The sequence below is a fragment of the Aquarana catesbeiana genome, linkage group LG02, assembly GCF_042186555.1.
Source record: "Aquarana catesbeiana isolate 2022-GZ linkage group LG02, ASM4218655v1, whole genome shotgun sequence".
In the NCBI taxonomy this organism is placed as follows: Eukaryota; Metazoa; Chordata; class Amphibia; order Anura; family Ranidae; genus Aquarana; species Aquarana catesbeiana.
Window position 1 is genome coordinate 623,656,213 of NC_133325.1, and position 19,647 is coordinate 623,675,859.

At 39.3% G+C, this 19,647-nt stretch overlaps 1 protein-coding gene across 1 annotated transcript in view; it reads left to right on the forward strand.

Moving 5' to 3' along the window:
* Positions 1 to 16,251, forward strand: part of PRKX (protein kinase cAMP-dependent X-linked catalytic subunit) — a 230,558-nt gene extending 214,307 nt beyond the window's left edge. The window contains exons 6-9 of the mRNA XM_073616384.1: positions 8,372 to 8,429; positions 11,199 to 11,276; positions 12,056 to 12,185; positions 13,637 to 16,251. Coding sequence (XP_073472485.1) covers positions 8,372 to 8,429; positions 11,199 to 11,276; positions 12,056 to 12,181 — 262 coding nt within the window. The 3' untranslated portion in view covers positions 12,182 to 12,185; positions 13,637 to 16,251. The remainder of the gene's footprint in view (positions 1 to 8,371; positions 8,430 to 11,198; positions 11,277 to 12,055; positions 12,186 to 13,636) is intronic.
* Positions 16,252 to 19,647: the final 3,396 nt, after the last annotated feature.

Genomic DNA, 19,647 nt, shown 5'->3' on the forward strand with positions numbered 1-19,647 from the left:
AAAAAAAAAGCAAAATGTGCACTATTGTTTCTGGTCTTTACTACGGGTACAAATAACATACACATAATGCATACAATAAGGTATTGCTGCGATCGTCAGGAGCAGGAGGATTTATTTTGGGTTGTTCTTTGGTGATAGACTTTGGTAGTAACAAGAAGTATACAGCCACATTTAAAAAAAAAATGTTTTTACTATTTTGGCCCAGCTTTCCTTTGATAATAGTAATAAAAAAAAACAGGAGATATTTGTCTTGAAAAAACAAGGTATAATCCACCTAAATGCACAAAGGAGTTGTGATCATATGTATGGTTTTACTAATACATGTTAAAGTTGCAAAATTGTGCTTAGGCATTAATATGTGTTTTAAGCTTAGTTGTGAAGGAGTTAAAGTGATTGTATCACCTTGTAAAACAACTATTCAGTTTAAAATAGAAATGAAAGGCAAAACATTTTTGTATTGATATAAAAAAAAAATTATAAATACCCCTTTCCCCTTGATCACCTTCCCTCTGTTCTCAGCTGCATAGGAGCTGGGGGGAGGAGAAGCAGCAGCACACTGAGCTTGCCAGTGAATGGCTGTGCAGGAGGGGTGGGGGGGGGGGCATGTCAGGATAAGTCTGATCATTGGGGGAGAGCAGGCTGAATTCCCAACGTAGCTAGAGAACTGATCATGATCTACTCTCCTGCTTAGTGTGGTCAGTTTGTAATAGGAAAGCAGAGGGACTAGCAGGAACACCAGGGATTTCACATAAAGGAAGCAATACAAAGAGAACAGGAGACTTTCTCATACAAGTACATGTTACAGCAGGCACATATCAGGAATATGAACTGTTGGGGTAACAAACGCTTTAACTACTTCAAATAACAAAATAAATGGATATAAATGGGAGCTGTTTTACATGCCAAAGGATGTGTATGTTTTCTATCTACTCCTGAGATGTACAGCTGTACCACACACCACCACAGCCCTGTCTGGCAAGGCAGGAGACTTGATTTTTCTCTTTACTGCAGTTAAGAAACACTAAGGCTGGATTCACATCTATGCATTTTTAGTGCTTTTTGCATATTTGCACTACAGAACGTGTTCCATAGGAAACCATGTTAAATGGACTGTAGTACAAATCTGCAAAATGCAAAAAGCACTAAAAATGCATAGGTGTGAATCCAGCCTTAGGCCCCTTTCACATGTGCGGACTGTTCAGATCCGCCTGTCAGTTTTTTTTCAGGCGGACCTTAATGGTCGCTCCATACAGCTCTATGGAGCGTCGGATGTCAGCGGTGACATGTCCGCTGACATCCAATCCGATCTGCTCCGCAAAATCCAGACAGTTGGATGTCCTATTTTCCATCCGTCTATCGGATTGGATGAAAACGGACAGGCGGTCTGTAATCATCCGATCTCCCCATAGAGGAAAGCGGTCTCTCTGACAGGTCCGTCCCTGCACAATGTTCAGAGGCGGACTTGTCATCCACCGGCTCAGCGGGGATCGACAGAGCGATCCCCGCTGAGCAAGCGGATGCCTAAATACGGATCCACAGATCTGAAAGGGGCTTTACAGGTCTGGTCCTTTTCCCACCCTGTGAATTGACAGTGAAACAAGAAATAGCAGACTGATGAGCTCATCTCTTTGTAACTCTCTACTCTTCTTCTATCTGCAGGTCCTTTGCTAGAATATAAGCAATGCAGCACAACTCGACTGGCTCTTTACACTGCTTCTGCCTGCGCCAGGCTAAGCTCTGCTGTATAATTGACTGAAATACAAGTCAAACTCCTGTATTTACATTTTTTACATTTAAAAACATCACATTTATTGATGTGTTAATAAATACAATGCTGCATCAATGTGCCTGGAGTTAAGCTTTTAAGTGCACCTGTCAATAACTTCAAAAGTGTGCCAGAATGAATTCCAGTATTTAGCAACAGCCAACCTTTTTCAAAGAGCTGTACCTTTACTATTAGGAAGCAATCAATGAACCCAATTCAGTTATATATGTCTAGACAGATGCCACCTGGGGGAAATTTGTCATTCATCTTGCTGCAGGAAGGAGGAAGCATTTCCTCATTTTCCTCTCCACCAGTTATTACCCTCTAGAACGCTTGTCATTTTGTAACAAATGGCGGTATACACAGCCAGCAACATAACGAATACTGTGCAGGTACCAGGATCAACATTGTGGCATCTATGTGTCGGCATCTTACTCCAAAAAGTACATGCCGACCTGGGAAGATGCCTGTACAAAGATGGTGCCAGCATTTAGGGGTAAAGATAGATTAATCATTATTGGAAGGTGTACTGTGATCACTTCAAGCGGTAATAAATTTGTTTTGTAAACAATGTTACAGTAATGTGTCGTTAACAGGAAAAAATGTGATGCTAGGTCCAGCTAAAGGCTTTAACAAAGATTTTAGAATTTTACCTTCTACATCTTTCTTCTAAAGTGTCCTTCTGTTGGGTGACTGGGCAGGACATCAGGTAAACTGACTATCATGAGATAAGTATGGAGGTTGTACCATTACTTCTAAACATTTTAGCTGCCCATGTTTGACTTAGCCTAGGTTCACATTGCAGAAATTTGGCATGCGATTTGACATGTCAAATCGCATGCCAAATTGGTGACAATTGCCGGCAATGGCAACATCCGAATCGTTGCGGCACCGCACCGGTTCCCAAAAGTAGTTTCTGTACTGCTTTTGGCGACTTAGGGGTGCGATTTTCATTGATATCTGTCCAGCAACATGCACAGATATCTCTGAAATTGCCCCCGAAGTTGGGACTGACATGGAGGAATGAAATTTCAGCTGAACTCACACAATTTAATTCCTGCTGTCAGTGTGAACCTGGGCTTGTAAACCCTTACATATTTCAAGTGAAATGACTAGCCTCAGGTGATGCACAGGTGTTGATCTACTAAATGTGGAGACTGCAAATATCTGGTGCAGCTGTTCATGGTCGCCAATCTGCTTCTAACTTCAGCTTGTTCAATTAAGCTTTGAAAAATAACCCTGGAAGCTGATTGGTTTCTGTGCAGAGCTGCACCAGATTTTTGCACTCTCCAGTTTTAGTAAGTCAATTCCACAGAGATTAATGAAATCCTCCTACATATGTTGTACCTGTTTATTTGCAGCCATCTTTTCTTTACATTCGGTCAAAGTCCAGAATGTATACAGCATGTGTGAGCTTTCAGAAAACAGGGAGCTGAATTTTCACTCTACAGATCTCAGTGAGAAAAGTTCAGAGAGCTGATTGAAGTGAAGGGACACACCCCCTTCAAACAGCACACAGGAGCAGAGCTAGGGCCTTCAATTACAGACACTGTGCTGGAGCTCCCTCCCCTGTCACTCTGATAGCAGAGGAACAAGGCAGCAGACAGAAATGATACTTAATACTCTGGGTTGAGATAAGCATGCTGTAAATGAGTGTCCAAAAGTGACAGAAATTATTTTCACATATGCTAACATTAACAAGTTCAGAATCGCATACACATTTTCATGTTTTTAATAACAATTGATTCTTTACCAAAGTAAAATTTAATTGATCAGAACATATAGCCATTATATTGACAATTTAACAAGTCTTTTTTATATACTGTCCTGCTCACTAAACTTTAAATTCATTAGGGAAGCCTCTATTAGCATTTATTATAGCTAGCAGACATTCAGTATTCAGTGAAATATTCAGTGTAATGCCGCGTACACACGAGCGGACTTTCCGTCAGAAAAAACTTGGATGGTTTTTCCGACAGAATTCCGCTCAAGCTTGCCTTGCATACACACGGTCACACAAAAGTTCTCTGAACTTTCGACCGTCAAGAACGTGGTGACGTACAACACTACGACGATCCGAGAAAATGAAGTTCAATGCTCCCAAGCATACGTCGAATTGTTTCCGAGCATGCTTGATTTTTTGCGCGGCCGAATTGCATACAGACGATCGCATTTTCGGATAGGAACTTTTTCCGACTGAAAAATAGAGAACCTGCTCTCAATCTTTTGCTGGTTGGAATTCTGCCAGCAAAAGTCCGATGGAGCATACACACGGCCTGAATTTCTGACCAAAAGCTGACATCCGACTTTTGCTGGCGGAATTTCTGATCGTGTGTACGGGACATAACTATCAACCCTTGCATGCTGTGGCTCTCCCTTTGGGGGTGAATGGCTTGTAGGGGACTTTTCTGATTTGTCCAGCTTCTCCCACAAATGCTTAAAGTGGTTGTAAACCGCTGGATGGTATTTTTTTCTTACCCTGCAAAGTAATGTTATAATGTGCTAGTATGCATTGCATACTAGCACATTATGTTAAACTTACCTTAAAATGAAGCTCTTCCAGCGCCGTGATGTCATAGCTGCAGGCGCTCCCATTTTCACCCATATTGCTCCTGGGTTTGCGGACTTCGGCTCTGTGACTGGCCAGAGCTGCGATGCCTTCACTCCCACGCATGTGTGCGGGAGCTGCTGTTTACGGCACAGGGTTTTAAAGGCGTGGTGCGGGTGGCCGTTTCTTCAGAGCGCATGCGCCATTGATGTCACTGGCTGCATGTACAGTAAGTATCTCCTAAATTGTGCACGTTTAGGAGATATTTACACTACCTATAGGTAAGCCTTATTATAGGCTTACCTATAGGTAAAAGTTAGTGATGGAAGCTTACTTCCACTTTAACAGCTTCCAGACCACTCCACGCATATATAGCGCTGTAGGGCAGCCCTTCAGCACGAAACCTGTACGTGATTTTGTTTCCTGGGTCTCGGGCGCACACCTCCTGCAAACAGTTCCTGCTGTGATTGGACACAGTGGGAACCAATCAGCCGGTCCCACGGACCCGATGTCATCCTTGACCCGCTGATCGTTCCCGAGGCAGATAGAACTGCAATCTGCCCATATAAACAAGGCAGATCGCCGTTCTGTTACGGGAGAACACAGAGATCTTGTGTTTCTGCTAAGCAGTTAGAAAGCACTCCCAGGCAACACATTTAACCCTTTGATTGCCCCTGGTGTTGACCCCTTCCCTGTCAGTGTCATTAGTACAGTTACAGTGCATATTATTTAGCACCGATCGCTGCATTAGTGTCACTGGTCTCCAAAAAAAGTGTCATTTAGTGTCTGATGATCAGTGTCGCAGTCCCGTTATAAGTCGCTGATTGCCACCATTACTAGTAAAAAAAAAAAAAATTCCATAAATCTATCCCATAGTTTGTAGACGCTATAACTTTTGCGTAAACCAATCAATATAGCCTTATTGGAATTTTGTTTTACCAAAAATATGCAGCAGAATACATATTGGCCTAAATTGAAGAAGAAGTTTTATTTATTTTTTTTTTTTTTTTATTTTTTTTTTATTGGATGTGTTTTATAGCAGAAAGTAAAGAAATATGTATATATTTTTCAAAACTGATGCTTTTTTTTGTTTATAGCGCACAAAATAAAAACCGCAGAGGTGATCAAATACCACTAAAAGAAAGTTCTATTTGTGGGGAAAAAGGACATCAATTTTATTTGTGTTCTGCATTGCACGACCGCGCAATTGTCAGTTAAAGTAATGCAGTGCCGTATAGCAAAAAATGGCTTGGTCATGAAGGGGGTAAACCTTCTGGAGTTGAAGAGGTTAATGTGGCAGTTGTTCTAGCCAGTGCATCTAAGATAACACTCCATCTTTGTGTTTCTTCACCAAATCGGTATTTACATTGCTTAAAGATACGTTTTGGATCATTTCCCTGCTGCATGAAGAAACTGTTGAGTATTTCTTGTACTCTGTAAATCTCCGATCCTGTTGGCACCAAAGCAACTCATAACATGTCCTCTGGCATGCTTTACAGAGGACATCCAGCACTAGTCCTACATTTTTTCATTTGTTTTACATCTAACATATGATCCCTTACTTGAGCCACACTTTGTGCTTGGACTTCTACGTCCATAAAGCTATTTTCCAGTCATTCACTATCCAATGACTATGCACTTTTCCTATCCTTTTCATTTTGTTTGCTACTTTTCATTTTGTTTGCTACAGTATTATGGAGTTGTATTTTTATTGTTGAAGATGATCTTGGTATTTGGGGAGTATCTTGTAAACAAGCAGCCATCTGAGGACATCCATTTACCAAACTGATGTCCATATCCTCTTGTGCAGTTGTGCATGTGGAGCCTTGTTAGACTCAGTTTGCTCTCTTCCCTCAAGAGAAGGTGTAGCAGACACTTTTTTATCTAATCTTCAGCCATTTGGCAATGTTATACGCAGAAAGAGAGAACAGGTGTCTAGGTGCTGCAACCTCCCCACAAAATAGCTCCGCCCGGTACTCAGACCTCATAGCTGCCGACACCTCCAGCGTACCAAAATAAGGAAAGGGATGGTTGGCACTCAGGATGACATCCAAAAAATAGCATTCTTTTATTGACAGTTGAAAATACTGAATGATGTGGCGCTTTGCTTTTACTAACTTGTTACAATATAAATTGCTGTATAATCAAAATAAAAATCCAAGTGAATCAGGAATATGTGTCTAAATGTTACAAAGAAGGGGTAATGAATAAGTGCATATCTATCAATACACCAGACAATTAATAATGTCTACAGGCATACCACGCTTTAAGTACACTCACAAGTACTGACATACCCGCAAGTGTACATAAATAAGCTCGCAAATACAGACATCCATGCCGCACAGCTGCAGTATGGCCTGGAGTTCCCGCCAGCCCACAGTTGCCCGCCAGCCCACAGTTGCTGCCTAAAACGTAAATGGATTCCTCTACACTGCTGTACAGTACTATAAACTTCACTCCCTGACCACCCCACTACAGCTCATGGCCCTCCATTATAGGCCCTGATTCCCCCCACTACAGCCCCTGACCCCCCTCTACAGTCCCTGACACCCCCACTACAGCCCCTGACCCCCCCAGAAGTGAAAAAGGGTATTGGTTCACTTTAAGTATATTTTTGTTTTACATACATGCTCTGGTCCCATTGTGCACTTAAAAGTGGGTTATGGCTGTATTCAGGTCATGTAAGTGCATGATGAAAGGACATGTACAATGTTGTAAAAACATCCTACGCGTTTTGGAGGTTAGTTTGTAGTCATGGCTAAGGACAATTGTCCGAAACGCGTGGTAGTTTTTACAGCTATGTACATGTCTTTTCAATAAGGAATACTATTTCTTGGATGTCATCCTAAGTGCCGACCATCCCTTTCCTTATTCCTACACGCAGAAAAGCCGAAACAACAATACACTGATGTATTTCTTGAGAAAATAGTACAAGAAAATACCTGTTTCGATCTACATAACTTATCCTCGTCTTTAGTTTGAAAATTATTTTTTATGCTACAAATATTTGCTACAAAATGTACATATTTCAACATGTAGCTATAGTAAGGAAACCATTTACCTATGTCACAATGTACTGTAATAAAAGATGGTCACATCTGGACAGTTTTATTGCAGGAGGGAGAAAATTCAGTTTCCAGGCTGTAATCTGCATTCCAGGATTTCTCAAAGATGGAAGAAAACTATGACAATATCGTTAAAATGTCTAACAGGTTTATGTAGTGCAGCGGCTTATATTATCAAATCTGATTTCTTTCATTTGGGCATCAGAATCATTTAGCTCAAGCTAGAATTTTTGTATATTCCTAAATGTATAGATACTACTAGCATCACGCCTTGCGGTGTTCTTTATAGCGATTCACTAATTGAATTCCTCAAAAATGTCACATGGCTACCCCATTCCTACTTAGCTGTGGCTAAGCAGGAATAAGAGGTTAGCAGCTATTTGAAAATAGCTGACCATACAGTGCACATGCATGTCTTTGTACAATCCTTACTGAATTCTTAGTATGTGAGCATGTTAAAGTATTATTAGTCTTACCTTACCGCACTTACCTTCTCTGCTACTCCTCCTTCCTCTTTAAAAGCTTGCTTTTCTTATTTGAGCCAGTCTGAAGATTGCTGCTCCATGCCCTGGATTCTTGAGTGGCTTTGTTTCCTTGCAGGGTCCTATGAGCCACCCTTTTGTTTATGCATCCAGGAGGAAATGCTCCAAGTAGGTAGCCAGAGAGGACTATAGATTGGTACATGCGTGTGTGGCAGCACTAGGAAGGGGTTCAGGGCACTTTCTGTGAAGTTGTAAGTGCACTTCTCCCAGCTGAAAGCTCAGGAAAGAGGCACAGAGCAGGTTGGAGGCAGCAGTTTTAAACACCATGAATTGTGATTCTTGCTTTTTCCTGAGGAAAACATTTATTGTCCTCCTGCTTATGTGGCTTAGTCAGATCTAATTATTAAGAAAACGTGAGGCTTTGATACTACTGTTATATAAAATTGCCAAGTTTGTTATTAAATATATTGTCGTTTAAATTAATATTATTTGTCTGTCTCTATCTTTACAGAGACCTTATAAAGAAGCTCCTTGTTGTGGATCGAACTAGAAGACTTGGAAATATGAAGGTTGGTGAAGTATATACACAGCTAGCACAGTTAGATCTAACCATGCAGTTTTACATACTGCATGTAGCAAGGTCAGTAGATGACATCCACACTACTTAGGCTCTGGATGTGTATATTTGGGTCTATCAGTTATTAAAAATGCTAGGGTAAAGCTGATGTGCAGGTTTACATTCACTTTAGATAGTTTGTTTGGGTCAAGCTGGCCCAAAAAAACTATTTCCTTCACGAACATGTGTGCCTGCTGGGCGCTCTTTGTATACTGTATGTAGCCTCAGCTACATACAGTATACAGCACTGTGTGTGGGGAGTGAGACAAGACCTTCCTGTCTCATGTATATAATGGTGTTCCGCGCTTAGGACGGGCTTATAACCGAACTGCAGCCCCCCTAAAAGAGAAAGCACCAATGGTGCAATCCAATAATAGTGTAGTCTAAAGAAATAGGGGATTGGCGCTGTTCACTGATAGAGAATGATAATGAATAAATCAATAAACTATACAAACTGCTAACAAAAGGAAAACATAACCCCTCAATGTTGGGTGGATAAAACGTGTAACACAATGTAAATAATTGTTAAAAAATGGATATATGTGCTAAGAATGGTCAAAGGATGTGCAGAATACCTAAGTTGCAAAAGTTGTTATCACAAAATAAAATTGGTAAATAAAACACCAAGCATTAACAAAGGTGAATGATCAATCAGGTGTATATAAAAAAAAAAAAAAAAAAAAAATGTATGTGTGCAATGAAAGATATGAGTGGATATACCTAAAAAAGAGGGCAAAACACCGTGTTGCCCACTGGAAATAAATATGTGTACTGGTAAAGCTGAATCGTGTTGGAAAATTTATATGTGAAAAAATGTAAGAATATATATAAAAAATGTGGAAATATGTATAATAATCGGCATGTGATGTGCAGACAATCTAAGTGCACAAAAAACAAAAAGGTGAAAAAACCAAAAAGAAAATGAGAGTCCAAGCAACCAGATCAATTATTAAAAAATATATAAAAAGTTATTATATCCGTGAATAAAAAACAGTTCTTATGCAGCCAGCTGATATATCTTCAAAGGTTGCGGATAGGTCTGTCCCAATGAGTATATGTTGTCCCGTGTGGAGTCCCCTCTAGTGCCCCCACTCACCAGAGTGCCCAACCCCTGCAGGGGTAATGAGCATGTAGATGATCCGATGATCCAAGCGGTTGGTGTCCCCTTCACCACCTAATTTCCACCTGTGTCACCCGATCACTGTGTGCTGGTAAGCTTCAATCTTTCTCTTCCTTATGGAATGGGGAATAGGGATCTTCATACACCCATGCCACACCTAATGTCACAATGTGTTCAGAGTAAATCCCATGGTGGTTCCTTTAACCGCTTCAGCCTCGGAAGATTTTACGCCCTTCCTGACCGGAGCACTTTTTGCGATCCGGCACTGCGTCGTTTTAATTGACAATTGCGCCGTCGTGCACCGCTGCACCCAAACAAAATTTGACGTCCTTTTTTCCCCACAAATAGAGTCTTCTTTTGGTGGTATTTGATCACCTCTTTTTAGTTTTTGCGCTGGTCTGTGTATCAGCCTTGAGGATCACATGCCGATTATTATACATATTTCCACATTTTTTATATATATTCTTACATTTTTTCACATATAAATTTTCCAACACGATTCAGCTTTACCAGTACACATATTTATTTCCAGTGGGCAACACGGTGTTTTGCCCTCTTTTTTAGGTATATCCACTCATATCTTTCATTGCACACATACATTTTTTTTTTTTTTTTTTTTTTTTATATACACCTGATTGATCATTCACCTTTGTTAATGCTTGGTGTTTTATTTACCAATTTTATTTTGTGATAACAACTTTTGCAACTTAGGTATTCTGCACATCCTTTGACCATTCTTAGCACATATATCCATTTTTTAACAATTATTTACATTGTGTTACACGTTTTATCCACCCAACATTGAGGGGTTATGTTTTCCTTTTGTTAGCAGTTTGTATAGTTTATTGATTTATTCATTATCATTCTCTATCAGTGAACAGCGCCAATCCCCTATTTCTTTAGACTACACTTCCTGTCTCATACCCGAAACAAAATAGCGTCGGGCTGAGCTGAACTCATCCATTCAAAGGCAGCTTTGTATTCTCATAATGAATACAAAGCTTCTTCTGATTGGCTGAGTCGGAGATCATGACATTATCAGCCCACCTCTCTGCCTCAGCCAATCAGAGGAAGCTGAGCTGCATACTCAGTAAGTGCTTAAATCTGCTGCTGAATGTGCTTAAAAACTAGTAGTTTAATATCACTTTAAATATCTACTCTAAGCCTAAGTATTGTTTGGTGTGTGTCTTAGAATACTACTATGCCCTCTGAAATCTGTCCTTCCCATGAAAGGTCTGATTGGTTGAGTTTGCCCTTGAGGCCAAACGTTACCTCTCATGGTTATAAGATATTTGACTATACATTCAGGGAGCATTGGATGTTTGGTATTAATCTCTGCTTGAGCTGTAGGACTTTGGAATTGAATACAGGTTCAGTATCCTTGGGAAGTAACAGTATTAGGTAGATTTGCTGACTTCACAAAACTACTAAATCACTAAAGCAAAATCCTGCTTTTCTCTTAGAATAGAATTCTTCCTTAAACAATGTGCACATGCTTTTTATCTTTTGTACTATAACTCTCTTTATTTCAGTTATACTTTACACATGTTACATATAAGAAAACAATATAAAGCTGGTCAAATTCTATATTTTTTCTTGAAGAATGGAGCAGAAGACGTCAAGCGCCACAGGTGGTTTAGATCTATAGACTGGGATGCGGTACCACAACGAAAATTAAAGGTATGAAGACAAAGTAATGTTAGGAATTTACACGTTATATTTAATGAATAAATGTAAGATGAACTATGTTTTTTATTTGAGCTATTTTTACAAAACCGGATGAAGAAACATTAAAATTACACCCCAGGCAAATTGAAAAGGAAGCCTTAAAATACAAACGAGGAGCATTCCCCAGTTCCTCATTGTCTGTCATCATGCTAGGCAGACAGTTCGCTTTTTTAAAAGTGTCAACAATGGCCTACAGGTTTCTTTAAAGATGCTTGTACACCAGTAGATCTTGCTAGAAGCTACAGTATATCTGAAGATCCAGTAAATTATTTCTGTATTGCAAGCCATTTTTAGGACAATTATCATTCTATATGTTTATAATGGCACAGGGATAACTGTGCTGTGCAGGGAAATCTGCGCAGTCTGCTGACTTTAGATATTGAGAGAATTTATCTTGCAGCTGTGATGGTATACTGCATCACACGTATTAACTCTTTATACCAGGTCAGACCACCATCTCTGTAGCTAAGATACTTCAGGTCACTGAACCAAAGCAAGTATGAAAAAATGTATTGACTTTTGTTTGATGTTCCTGATATGTATACTTGTTCCAGGTCAAGAAAATGTATTAAAGCAAATAAGTCAGTTTAACAGTCAGGTAGCTAGCATTTACAGAAACAGACCATGCCTTTATTCCTCTTTTTTTTTTTTTTGTTTCCTCTAAAGAAAGGTTTACCCCAAATAGTTGCATTTAATGCTTGATTGTGTTATTCTGTTCTTTCTTTCACTAGCCTCCAATCATGCCAAAGGTGTCCCATGAAGGTGATACATCAAACTTTGAGGCTTATCCTGAGGATGATTGGAACAAAGCCCCTCCAGTAGCTCCTAAAGACCTAGAAATGTTTAAAAACTTTTAACTGGGTAAGAATTCTATCAAATATGTGCAGTCTTTTGCACAGAAATTAACTTTTTTTTTATTCTTTGACCCTTTTTAATGTTTAAATCGAAAAATGTATATTTTACTGATAACATACCATAAGCTACATTCTTTATAAGGATTGGAGTAAGGGTTTACTCACAGGCACAAAAATGACCTATTTACATGTTAGCCTGTTAGGACACTTTTATTTGCGCTCAGGCACTGTGTAATGTAATTCACTCCTATTTTTAAGTGTATGTCCAGCTAAAATATTTTTTTAAGCTTTGGATAGACAAAGGAAAGGGAAAAACACCTGGTTTAGGTTTTTAGCGCTACCCAGGACTCTCTTTCTGTCACTTACATTCATAGTAACATCAAAGTTTCAAACAGGAAGTGAGGTAAAAGCAACATTAGAGAAAAACAAAGATCTTTTAATTACTACTTTATCGAGAGCTCCCTAGGGATATTTATTCCCTCTATGCTTCTTAAAATCAAGTGATTTAAGAGATTTGGTGCCCTACACCTTTCTTCTCTTCTCTTTTAGCAATAAAAAGCTGAAATGGTTTTAGCTTTCACAGTGTTTAATCAGCTGTTTTCCTGTCTGTACCAGCCAGGAAATGCTCTGAAATTGGAAGTGACTAAATCCTCGTAATTTCTGGGTACATTTGTCACAGAGGAGATCAGGGAAAGGATATTCCTCCATCTCCTCTGTGGGACACCGCCCTGACCATTTACTACAATCCTGGGCTCCCCAGAGTAACGGGAGAGCCCAGGAACCACTGCAGGTGGGGGGGGGGGGTTCTGTCCAGTGGTATAAAACTCACCAAGATCACTTTCCTTTACCTGGAAGCCGATTGATAGTCATGACTGCACCCTGCAATAAATGTTTGTGTGTGATGTAATGATTTAACAAAGTAGTAAAGTCTGCTTTTTTATTTATATATACAGGTTTGCCTATAAAAGGCTTACCTTTTAGGTACAGTAAATATCTCTGAAACATGTAGTTTAGGAGATTTTTACTTTAGTAACACCCAGTGACATCACTACTGCATATGCACGACGCGCTCAATGGATGGCATGCCATCCATTTAAGAGAGCTGTGCCATGGCAGAGATGTCATTGCGGCTCCACCATGCAAACGACCAGAGCCCGCAAAGGAAGACTGGGTGAAGATGGAAGCCCTGCCAGTGGTGACTAAAGGCCACTGGAGGGCTTCGTTTTAAGGCAAGTCTGTCATTGTGATATTATCCTGCAGGGGCCCGATTTTTTTTTTTTGGCTTTCTAACACTTTAATATGAATAATCAAAAATGATAAACACATGTATGTATAGCATTGGAAACTTTAAAAAAATTAACTACCTCAACAAATACCATTATAGTTTCACTGTTATGAATGGGTAATAAATCTAATCTGCTGCATATTCAACTGAATTGATTTTTTTTTTTTTTTTAGAAGACTATTAAATGAACGAAAACAACAATAGGAACTTTGTGAATAAAATGGAAATCCACTGTCATCCTTGATGACAGCTCAATGCGCAAAGAGAAGATACCTCTTTTAGCCTTGCTAATGATCAAATCATGACAAGCCATGGCCATTTATAATTACTGGAGGACTATGGACATTTGCAGATTGTACACCTCTCAATGGAACATGACGACAAAATCCTGTGCATTCCAGTACATAGGGTCCTTAGTACTAGAGCATGTGATTCTGATGTGGAATCTGTAGCTGGCTATCATTGCGTTTGTGTAGTGTCAGATCAATTTTGAGCTCAGTTATTGGCGAACAAAATGCAAAATGTGACTAAGCATTTCTTTCCATCTCCATTGCAAATGGTTCAACTGCAGTTCTGAAATGCATAGTAATAATAATGTATTATTTGTAAAATAATCTGCCTTTATGGGCTCACACTAGATAGGTGCTGAAAGGGAATGTATTCTAACCTTTGCTTTCAAAAGTTCATGCAAAAGGCAAATCCGTTTTTTGCTACTTTTAGAAAATTTGCAGGATTCATTTTTCTTTCTTTCTTGTTGTATCTAAAATAAAATCTATATACAAGACAGACATTTCACAGACAATATACAAAATAGTGCACATCAGTAGTCATTACAAGACCTTTTGTTAAAGTTCTTGCTAAAACTATTTAAGTTCTGTACTCGTATGATATCAATACCTTTACCCAAGTGAGTACAGTGCCACCTGCACATATACCACTTGTTTTTCCATGAGTTAAAAGAGAATTATAATCTAAACAAAATAATTTCAAAATGGTCTCTAAACGTGTAGTCCATGCCTTTCATGGTGGATTGTTGGACACCTCTGTGAGCAATGCTGTACAAGAAAGTAATGATGGCACCATCCCACAGGACTTTAGAGTCCAAAGTAAAAGTACTTTTTTTAAACAAGGTAACATGAAACAAAACAATTGCATTTTGGAGGTTGAGCAGTCTCCCTTCATCAGTTTTTAGGGTGGCACCTCTTATAAATACAGAACAAACATCTAATTCTTCCTAAAAAGCCCAGAGTCCGGCCTTTTATGCACATGCAGTACCCTAAACCCCGATGAAGGGGGACTTCTCTTAACCCCCAAAACACATGGATCATTTTGTTTCATGTCATCTTATGAATTAAAGGGCTTTTAATTTGGACTCTAAGGACCCGTGGTGTGGTGCTACCATTGCTTTTTTTCATCCTAGAACTTTACTCTGCATGCTCAATGAGGCTCCCTAGTCACATGAGAGCGACCTAACCAGAGCCATTGAGCTTTACCAATTCGATTCCATTATGTGATATATGATCTCAATTAACTTGGGATCCAATGCCTCATATCTTGATCCTTCTAGCAATCAAAACCTGACAGAGATCTTTTAAACAATCCCAATCTATACGAATAAATAATAAAACCGTTTCAGCTTTAAATACACTTTAGCCTTAACATGTGTTTGACTTTTGGAGGCATAGTTATCCCATAAATAGGATGTTCAAGAGATCTAGTTTTTTTTTTTTTAACTTTTAGCACAGAGTTTATTTTTGCTCAATGAGTAAAATCTTAGAGAATTTGCCCAGTTGCTCATACCAAATATTTGTATTTTACCAATGTTTTTATAGTACTCTTTTGCATTCATTCTAATGTCCCCAACTAAATCTCATGCTTTTCCAAGATCTCAAACCTTAGTAAGGTTTAGGAGGTCATACAGTAAGCACAACATTTCCCTAGCCTAAAATCTAAGTCAAAACTTTTTCTTACAATCTACAATTATTGTTCATTTTGTCTACAAAAAAAGAATTAAAAAAAGCACATATTGACTATGTACATAAAAGAATATATTAAGACCTGAGCACGGAACATGTGCAAAGATGTAAATGTTTGTACTTAACAAAGTATAAGTTTTATTTTTTAAATTGTGTTTTTTTTTGTTTTTCAAAAACCTTGTTCAGGGATGGGTTTAAGACATTTTTTAAAATTTTCTTTTTCTAAAAAATAATGTTCTTTTACACCTGTGTGTGCGTGTGTGTATGGTATATAAAACGATAAAAGAAAGCTTGTGCCTGCTGACATTTAAGTGTTTTGTCCTTAAAGTTCAAAGGATTGTAGTCAGGACAAGGCAATTCAGAGGCCTCAGAGAAGTGTGATATTGGGTAGATTTAGCATTTCATTGGGGTAGTAAGTTATACAGTGTAAAATCCTTTCAGGGCAGTCGAGGTTTTTTTCACTGTGATTCTGAATAACTTCCATTCATTATGGAAGTAGTTAAAGTGAGATTACAATCCAGATACTTGCATTGTCAAGTTAAGTAGCTACTTTGTATCGATCACTTTAATACGGTTGGTTAAACTGATGACTATTTCTAAATTTGCACGTCAAATGTAAAAAGAATCTGCTTTTATGTTTTTGTTTTTTTTTTTTCAGGTTGTATTTTTGAAACATAGTGTTACAATTGATTTACAAATGTTTTCCTAAAATAATAATGCAAATTGCTGTCATCTTGATTTTTTTTTTTCCTGAACATTATTTATTAAAACGTATAAAATATCAACCATATATGAAAGCCAAATGCTATCTGTTTATCTTTTGGATAGATGTAAAAATGTCTCTTTTGCATCCTTTCTCACTAAAGTGTTCAGGAAATCCATACATTTACTTTCAACATACCAACTCTAGGGGGTTGATTTTTTTGATTTACTAAAGACGAATAGACTGTTAACTTTGCAAGGGCTTTTTAATTTTGCAAGGGAATTTTTCCTTTAGCTTGGTGAATGTGGGGAAAATTTACTTTGCAAAGAATACCCAATCACATGCAAAGAAAATAAAAATTGATATATTTGCCTGCATGTGATTGGATGATGGGGTTCTGCGGAGCTTCACCTTATTCACTAAATTTCCTTGCAAAGTGAACAGCCTATTTGCCTTTTATAATTATCCTTTAGGAGTGTGCTAGAGAAAACAGGCCCAGTTTAAAATGGGCTAGCAACAAATGTTTTTGGACACACACCTGTGGAATGGCATCTCGGAAGCATCAATTGGAGATCCTTCTGAGAACAGATAATTTTGGCTGATGCATTTAAGCTACAGGTTGTGCATTCCGCTAGACTTGTATGGGAATTAAACAAAAATACGCTATAATGTGATCAAAAACCCGTTGACACAGGCACATAGTATGTCTTCTACAATACTAAAGCTGCATTTCCCACAGATAAAAGCAGTTAGGATAAGTATTGTTAACCTCTTCCTGGCCGTATGCATTTATGCGGCCTCCTGACGGGTGGGCTTTAAGGCATAAATGCAGCCCCATGCAAACACGTCTCTATGCTCAGAGCGCACTCCCAGCACAATCACCGGCAGGGACCAGAAAGCTTTCAATGCATACTTGATAATCAGAGCGGTCACATGACCTGAATGCCTGCCTCCACCTCCCGGCATCTAGAAGCTCTTAAAGGGCCCGGAAGTGGTGGCGGGAAGGGGTAACATGCCTTCATTAGCTGTTTTTAATAGAATATTTCACAATCTAATCTGTTACAGTGCGTTACCACTTGCATAATACTGTGTGATTTTGTGCCTTAAGATGAATTATGTTAGGACAGCCTATTCATTTTAATAGGCTGTGAACACAATACATATTTCAATAGTCATGCACTGTTTTGTTTTCAATGTAGTACACTCTTGGAGTACAATACAGAACACAGGCATATTCTTAGACAGCTGGGTCAAATCTTGCTACCTTCAGGTGACTGAACGCTGGCAAACAGAACTGTAAAGATTACCATATATCTCCTCCCACTGACAGTTAACCTATCTTTAGTTTTTTAGCAAGCAATAGGGAAAAAACAAAGACGGGTATCCTTTACTGTACACCAAGAAATGGATTTTGCATATAAGCAAAAATCCTTTTTTCTTGATCGTAAAGTACAGAAAACAGGCATAGTCTTATGACTAGGATGTCCAAAAGTATACAAAAAAAAAAGAATAGGGTTGGCCAACACAGCAAACAAACTACCAGCAAGCCCACAGACAGAACAAAAAATTATATAAAACCCTAACTAAGACAGCTGCTTTGTAGCACCTTACAGCCAAAGTGGACATAGGCAAAGGCCTGAACATCCACCTAGTAAAACTTTGCAAACATGTGAACAAAGGGCCATGTGTCAGCCATGCAAATCTGCAAAACAGATGCTTGATACCAAAGGGCCCAAGAAACTCCCACCGACCTAGTGGAGTGCACATTGACAAGAAAAGGCGGAACCATTATCCTGTAGGGAAAAGGCTTGGACAATGACCTTACAAATCCACCTAGCGATGGTAGAATGAGAAGCAGAATGTGCTCTGCAAGAGCCTCTGGGAGAAGTTAAAAGAAAATCTGAAAGAAAATCTCTAAGGCGGCCGTAGCTGACATGTAAACCTTTACAGCATAACCCACATCCAAGCAGTGAGATTTTTAAGCGCTGTAAGTACCATATTAGGATCCCACATCACCGGAGAGGGTCTAGGAGGAAAAACTCGCTGCACAAAGGCCTTCACCAGGCAGCGAGAGGCAAAAGGATGCTGGAATTGGATAGCCAAGGCCAATATTTGTCCCTTCAAGGTACTCAAGGCCAGATACTGATCCAGAGTCAACTAGAAAAAGACCAGGATACATCCTACAGAGTATCGTCTAGGATAAAACTTTCTCTGCTCGCACCATGCAAAGTAAGCCTTCCAAGTGCAATGGTATATTTTGTGAGAAATCAACTTCTTAGCATAGAGAAGTGTTGGGATGACCAAATCTAATAAGCCTCTGTAAAGAGAAGCAGGATAATAGAACAGGCTTTGAGACAGAAGGTCTATACCACCAGGAACAGGCCAAGGGGAGTCTGCCAGAATCCAGCGCGTGTCCAAGTACCAAACTGTCCTGGACCAGTTTGGTGTCACAAGTATCACTAGAATGCCCTCTGACTCTATCCTACGATCCTGCTTCAGTGAAGTAAATGCATAGATAAGGCGAAACTGATCCCAAAGGGGCAGCAGTGTCCACGATGAAAAAGCTTAAGGATATCTGGACATGGTGACGAACCTGTTCAGTTATTTGTCGAACCAGGATGCTAACAGGTCCACATCTGGCATCCCCGCCTGCAACGAAAGTCCTGAAAAAACCTCTGGGTGAAGGGTCCACTCTCCTTGATCCAGAGGCTGATGGCTGAGGAAGTTGGCCTGTCAATATTCTACACCTAGAATGTGTACTGTGATCAGGGCTGGAACATGGCGCTTTGTCAAGGTCAAAATCTTTTCCACTCCCTTTTCAGCTTCTCGACTCTTTGATGGTTGATGTAGGCTACTGCAATTATATTTAAGAGGGAATGCAGCACCCCTGCTTTACTCACCTCAGAAGAGTATACCCCCAAAAGGGTCTTCAGGGATTGGGTCACACCTGCTCAGATCATCACTGTCCTGGACCAGGAGTGTCCAATCACCTGAAAGTAGCAACATATAACGTAGTCATCTAAGACTATGCCTGTGTCCTGTACTGTACGATCTAGAAAGATGGTTTACATCTGTGCGTTGGGGCGAGCTAAAACCCAAGAGCATTTCGGTGTGCTGGGGGCCTTCACAACTCACTTAGCTTTGTCACATTCCGTTAACCCATGATCTAAGAAATCTAAATTTGATAAGATTTTGTAAGAAAATGGATTATTTCATGTGAGCTATAAAACAATGTTGGTGTGTGATGGCTGGCTTGGAACTTAAAGGAATATATCCCAACACAATATAACATTTTGGGAGGGTTCCACACAGCTGTGTGAAATTATAAATTGTGTTCTTAAGTTGGCCGTATATGTAAAGACCAAGATCAACTCTGGCTTTGAGTTCAGCAGCTCATCACATGGCCAAATGTATACAATCTATGCTGAGAATAAACAAAAAAACTGTTGGACAAAAACAAATGCAATAAATTATGTCAACCTTGTCTATCAGTGACAATACTGAG